A 7,078-nucleotide genomic window follows, 5' to 3' on the forward strand; every position below is an offset into this window, starting at 1 on the left:
TGAGGAAGCTAAATTTTTGGCCCTTGAGTTGGGAGTGATGTTTCTTTCTCCCATATGACATGATATCATAATTTCCTAATACATTCACTTGCGTGGAAGACATTGGTGGAGCATGTTTCGTGTCTCTTATTTTCTCCTTATATCCTACATGGTTTTATTTGCTTATGTTGAAGGAGATTGTGTCAAAGTTTATGGTTGGTTGTTTGCTATTTAAAAAAAAAAAAAAATGCAAAAAATAAACTATATAAACGAGCTTAGTTCAAGAGTAATTTACTTTAAACAAAAAATTATATTAGAAGTGAAGTAGAAGAAAATATATCTTAGTTAATATTTAGTTTTGTTATTAATTTAAATTAATTAGTATTTTAAAATTAATTAGTTAATAGTTGGACTATCCGGTAAAACCATAAATAACCACTCTAAAGTTTGTAATAGAAAGGTTTTTATTATCTTTGAATAGAGAACATTTGTTTTTTCGAGAGAGTGTTCTCTCATCTTAAGGGATGAGCTTCCTTTATTTTTCAATGTATTTGATCCAATATTTTTTTCGCTGCATCAATTTGTTCTTTTGAAATCGAAATTCGATTCACCATCTCTATCTTCGATATAAAATTATATTTATTTTTATTATTTATTGTGATGATGAGAACTTCTGGTTGAGACAGTAGTAGTTAGTTGGAGCTCTTCCTTGGGATTTGTTTCTCTTTTAGATAGCTTGTAGTCTCTCAAATTTAATGATATTTGTTTCTCTTTTGAATTTTCACCAATTCTGTTCCACGCGAATTATCATCGACACATTAATGTAAATAGTATTTGTTTAAATATGTATTTCCAAATATAGTAAAAAGTTTAAATTGTTGCTGGAATAGTATATTCAATCCCAAAAAAATCCAACTGAAATTTAATGCACAGTGACAAAAGTCAAAGTTATGTTATATTGGTGAAAAGTAAAACAAGTAAAAAAAAAAGATATTTATAATATATGTGAAATTTGTATTTATATTTATGCTATCTTTAGAAAAAAAGTGTACATGTACATGTACCGAAGAAAAAGTGTTGATTAAAATATTTGTAAAATTCACTACTTTCTTTAAGAAGAAAAAAAAAAACTAATTCACTTAACATAATATATATCCATGATTTAAAATTGATTGGACGTGCAAGATTGTAAAATAGGGAAAAGCTTAATGCATTATCAACGGAAAAAAGAGAGAGGTGTTAAAATCCAGGTAAAAAAATGTTACATAAATCTGGACTATTTTTAAATATAGAAAGTATTTATAAAATATTTTAAAATTTTAGAATTATCAATAATAGACGTGGATAGACGCTGATAGACTTCTATCAGTGTTTATTAGTGACATTGTTAGACACTGATACAAGTCTATCAGTGTCTATCAATGTCTATCATTCATAGTTCCAAAATTTTGTTATATTTGTAAATATTTTCAACAGTTTTACCATTTGAAATAATTTCCTATCTTTTATCCATTTTTTAATGGTCGTAAAATAAAAACAGTTGATAAGTTAAAATGCACTAATTAAACACCATATAATAATCATTTTGTTTTTATTTTTATTTTTTTAAATTAAGTTTATTGACCTCTCTTTTTACAGTCTCATGGACGAATGGAAGAAGGGACGTTACAGAATGAATTATCTCTCATAAGAGACCAAAATGAGAGCTACCATTTGTAAATCCACTACTTCTACCTTCAAATTCCTTTTTTTGTCATATACTTTTCATCATTAGTTTAAAAAATCAAGTCAAATTTGGAGAACTAAAAAAAATAGTTCTCAAAAAAATTATTTAATTTTGAATAGATTTGAAAATTCATATAGACAAATATTTGTGGTGTTTTTTTTGTTTTTCTTTTCTTATCATTAAACTGTTTAATACATGATAAATGGTGGACACCACATACGATTCATTGAAAAGGAAAAAAGAATATTAAAGAAAATTCTACTTAAACTCTATACCTATTTTTAAGTACATTTAGTTACTTAAAATATAATTCACCATTAATTAAATTAAAGAAAAGGGTTGTCAGTCACCACCACCATTAATATGTAATTTTAATTAATTAAGAACAAAAATGCCATTTTGCCGACTGAACATTCAGAGAGAGAAAAATTACGTATAAATATTATTCTGATGAGTAAACTTTGAATTTTATTCCATTCTGATTCCTAATCTTTAAAAAACGTCTATTTTAATTTCGTAAACTTTTAAAAAATATTTGTTTTGATCCATACGATTAAGATTTGTTAACTTTTAAAAATAAAATCTGTTTAAGGATGAATTTATATTTAACATAGATTGAACAAGATGAAGGTGAAATAAAATGTTAATAACCAATGAGCTCACATAATAAACGATCAAATTCTTCGACCAGAAATAATTTTTGAGATATCCTATAAAAGTCGTTATACCACCTAATTCAAAATTAAAATCCTAAATTTTTAGGTGAATCATTTATTTGGTAATCTAGTCATAAAAAAATACATGATATCTCATCTTTTTAAGAGATAACAAAATTTTAATATCAATGATCAAAATAAATCATTTTCAAAAGTTTAGGGACTAGAATAGACGTTTTTTAAAATTTAAGAAAATAATATTTAAACCAAAGAATTATAAATACTTTGGAAATGATATTGTCCTGTCGACAGCATTTCCATCCCCTCTATTTCTTTTGTTTCTCTGTCTCTGTCTGTTTATGTTTATGCGCTAAAAATAAAAAAGAAAAAAGAAAAGTTTTGTGCATTGGAGCTTTGTGTGAACTCTTTTCCATTCTGATGGCCACGAAAATTTTCTTTATGCAATGAATCTAACACCCACCAAAAACTCTCCGGTGTCACCTCGTCGCCGCGGCGGCCGGCGGCCAAACTTCGGTGTTCCGTTGACTCCTCTGCTTCGGTGGAAGCTAGAGGACCGCCATGGATCTCGAGGAGGCCGTAATCGAGTTCAATTTGAGGCCAGAAAGCTCGCCGCCGACCTCTGGCAACTCCATTACAAGGAAATTTTAGACGGCGGTCGGAGAGATTCTCAGGTAACTGCCGGATTTGATTTCGAAATTAAAAATGTTGTGATATTCGTTATGATTTTACCAAAAATTACGAACCCAGAAGCTCAATTTTGGGTTTTGATTTAGAACAATAATAATTGAAAAATTATAGGGAGAAGTAAGGGATGGGCGTCGTGATCAGAGGCGTCGTCGTTTTGATTCCTCGAATAAAGGAATGAAGATGAAGGTACCTTTCTAATTTCCATTTCTGTTTCAATTACTCTTTATTGTTTTTTTATTTTCTTTTCTTTCCCAATCTTTTTTACACAAATCGGTGCTAAAGCCACGCCAATTAATCTAAATAATTATAAACTTTGGTCTCTTTATTACTTTCCATTATTTTATTTAATCATTATATTCCTCTTTTAGAACTTTCGATTTGGATATGGATGGATAGACAAAGGAAAGTTTAGTGTGTGAATTTATAATGCGGATTTATTACTACAATGGAATATACTTTTTTTATGAAATTACATACCCACTTATCGGATCAATGGTTTTTATATATATATATAATTAATCTTGTTTTTAATATATATTTAATTCTGCATAACCACAACATCAACATTCATTTAACTAAAGAATTTGATTGAAACATAACAATGCATTTGACGGATAAAAGAAATAATGAAGACACAGTGGAAACCTTTTATCAATCTTTATTTGGGTAAATTCTTATTGGGTTTTAATCATCACAGAAACTACAGTGTAAAAAAATTAGATTTGTTTCTTTGCAAGAATGAATAATTAGTGTTTTTATCTACTAGTTCAAATGGGTAATATTAATGAATTATAAATAATGTGTATACACATTTTGTTTAGCTAAAATTTCATATGCATCCCAATAAACAAAAATAACAAAAAAGGGGCACTTTAAAATGATTGAATACACAAGCACGAAACATGCAAAGAAACCAAAAGAATCAAATCCAATCTATTTCCAGGATTCTAGTTGTTTGATTCAGCTTTTCTCCTTCAAAAAGATTTAATTGAAAATCAAAATGAAATCAAATCAAACCAATATATAATTATTTGATTGAAAATTCTGTATCAAGTTGGAACAAACGCACTTTTCAAAAAAGATAAAAAGTTAGTTAGAACAAGCATATGATCATTTTTTTACACAGATTAATTGGTATAATTCTCAGTGCTAAAATTTCAGCTATTTCAAAATCAATCTTCATACAGGCGGCAGCAGCAGCAACAGAAAATTGGAACCCTGAAACCCCAATGGCAGCTGATGCGGTGGCGTTGGGTAGACTTTACAGCCACCGTGGCTGCGGAGAGGAACCGTTCACGGCGGCGTCCGCCGCTTCCGATCTGAAAGAAGAGCTGGCAGTGGCGCAAACCCGCATCCGGAAGCTGGAATCCCGGCAGCGAAACTACAAGAAAAAAATCGAGCACTTAAAAGTAGTGCTAGAAGAAAACAGAGCCATGCGGAAGAATCGAAGGCACTTGAAACTCGAGGAATCAGACCACGAAAGAAAAACCCATTACAGAACCGAAATTCTCAAGGCCAATTTGACAAAAGAGCTGGCCGAAGCCAAAGCGAGGGTCGAGAAATACAAGCAAGAATACGAGAAAGAAAAGAAAAACAGAGAGTTATTGGAGGAGGTCTGTACAGAGATGGCGAAACAAATTGTGGGAGACAAAGCAAAAGTGGAAGCTTTGAAAAGGGAATCAATGAAATTGTGTGAAGAATTGGAGGAAGAGAGAAACATGTTGCAAATGGCAGAGGTTTGGCGAGAAGAAAGAATTCAAATGAAGCTGATTGATGCAAAATTGGCTCTGGAAGATAAATACATCCAAATGAATAAACTCATCACTGATCTTGAGAATTTTCTGATGTCAAGGAGTGAGAAATTGGATGAGATGGAGATAAAGAGAGGTGAATTGATTCATGAAGCTGCTAAATCGCTAGACATTGAAGAAATTGAGGGGTTCTTTTACAAGCCGCAAACACAGAGTATTGTTCTGTCTCTGCTTGAAGATTTGAAGGAAGTGAGCAAATTGGAGGAGAAATGTGAAGAGATTAATAACTCAGTTGAAAACGAGTGTGTTTCTGAAAGAAAAATAGAAAGCTTGGAGAACCCATTTGATGATTCTTCGAAGAAGAAGGTTAATGGGAGTAGTGGAAGGTATTCGAATAGGACAGAGTCGAGTGAAGGTGGCGAGTTGAAGGGGTCTAATGATTCGGTGAGTCGAAGGAAGTCGCAGAACCCACATATTAGAAGAGGAACACATGGATGCATTGAATGGCCAAGAGGGATTCAGAAAAATTGCTTCAAGATCAAGTCTTTGGATGCTAGGATTCAAAGCCAAAAATCTCAGCTGCGCTATATTCTTAAACATAAAACGAACTGAATGTTGCATGTTTTCCTTTTCAGCTACCCATAAATCAAAGGATCAATTTCTTTAATTAATCCCCTTTAATCTTTATTCATTTTTAGTTTATTGAACCCAATCCAATCAAACTATGTTAGTGTTAGTGAAAATTTTAAGTGTTAAATGTTAAAAACCATTTTGAGAATCCCATCTTGCTTAGTGTGGGAAGTGGAATCCCTTCTTATACTCCCACCTTAATTTAGGCTTTGGAGTACCCATATTTTAGAGGGAGCAAAGAGATAGGCAAATGTATATGGTGGACATCCCACTCAGGCGAGTGAGGCAGGGCATGCATGTGATTATTTATTATTATTATTATTTTAAATAAAGAAAGGGTCTCTTAGTCGTTCGCTTTTTACGTGGTCCTTAGAACTTCCCGCGTCTTACACATGGTCTTTATGCACGGGTCTTACGACTTTGCGGAGACCTGTGTTTTTGGTAAATAGTCGTCCGGGCCTGGTCACTGCAACCCCCTTTGTGAGGAGGCACCCCTTCTCCCGAAGTTACAGGGCTATTTTGTGCAACTGCTGGCCTCTAAGACCTATAAAATGTAGATAGTTCTTTCACATTTTCAAAACATCTTCCTTTCTTCTCTACTTTACATACAGATGCTCCCTCTATTTTTCCCTTTCCTCCAGTTTTATGATTCCCGCGTAACCTATATTCATCTGAAGGGTGTGAGTTTTTGATCGGTTCCAGTACAACTTCGATCGAGACAGGTTCATTTCTTTTGGGTTTTTTTTTTTAATTTTTTATCTTGGGGACGGTGTGGCAATTTGTTAAACTACTTGCACAAGGAGTAGAGTGGCGAAACGTCTAAAAGAGAATGAGCTTCGCGACTCAGCCTATAACCGGTTTTTTGTTTTGCAAGTTTTTTTCCAACGTTAGACGTCGTTCATTTGCAACTGTTTTCTGCCCACGGAAAGTAGTTGTTCCAACAATTTTAAGATGAGTTTCATCTGTCATTGCTGCAATGGCCCATACAAATTAGAACGCCATTATAACATCTAACCTCAACCCTTCATTCCGGTTTGAAGGAGCAAACTTCAAATGGTGGAAGCAGAAGATGTTGTTTTTCTTCACAATCAAGAAGGTTGACGACGTTTGTACTACAGAAAAGCCAACTATCCTAAAAGAAGATCCGACTGAACAACAAAGAAAAGAAGCTGTTGATTGGGAAGAAAGAGATTTCTTATGCAAAATTTTTATTTTAAACATTTTGACTGACGATTTGTATGAATATTATATTACAATGAAGACAATAAAAGATGTGCGGGATGCCTTATAGAAAAAGTACGACACCAAGGAGGCCGGTTCGAAAAAATATGTCGTCAGTCATAACCTAAAGTTTCAGATGACAGATGACAAATCTGTGGAAACCCAGTCCGATGAACTGCAGAATATAGCCCATGAGATAATAAGTGAAGGTACGCCCTTAAACGAGTAATTCCAAGTTGTAGTTATTATTGATAAATTGCCTCATTTTTTAAGGATTTCAAGAACACCTTGAGGCATAAAATCAAAGAGTTTTCTTTGGAGAGTCTGATCACCCGACTGAGGATTGAGGAGGAAACTCGAAAGCATAACTAGAGAAAGAAGGTGAATATTGTTCTTGGGAAATCTAC

At 32.8% G+C, this 7,078-nt stretch overlaps 1 protein-coding gene across 1 annotated transcript; it reads left to right on the plus strand.

Annotated features, from left to right (window-relative positions):
• The first annotated feature begins 2,646 nt into the window (after nucleotides 1-2,646).
• Nucleotides 2,647-5,487, plus strand: LOC120072514 (uncharacterized). The gene is made up of 3 exons (XM_039024892.2): nucleotides 2,647-3,053; nucleotides 3,181-3,255; nucleotides 4,257-5,487. Exons 1-3 carry the CDS (start codon nucleotides 2,826-2,828, stop codon nucleotides 5,430-5,432), a joined length of 1,479 nt encoding a protein of 492 aa, XP_038880820.1. The 5' UTR covers nucleotides 2,647-2,825; the 3' UTR covers nucleotides 5,433-5,487.
• Nucleotides 5,488-7,078: the final 1,591 nt, after the last annotated feature.

The sequence above is a fragment of the Benincasa hispida genome, chromosome 3, assembly GCF_027475165.1.
Source record: "Benincasa hispida cultivar pf3 chromosome 3, pf3_genome.v1.1, whole genome shotgun sequence".
NCBI lineage: Eukaryota > Viridiplantae > Streptophyta > Magnoliopsida > Cucurbitales > Cucurbitaceae > Benincasa > Benincasa hispida.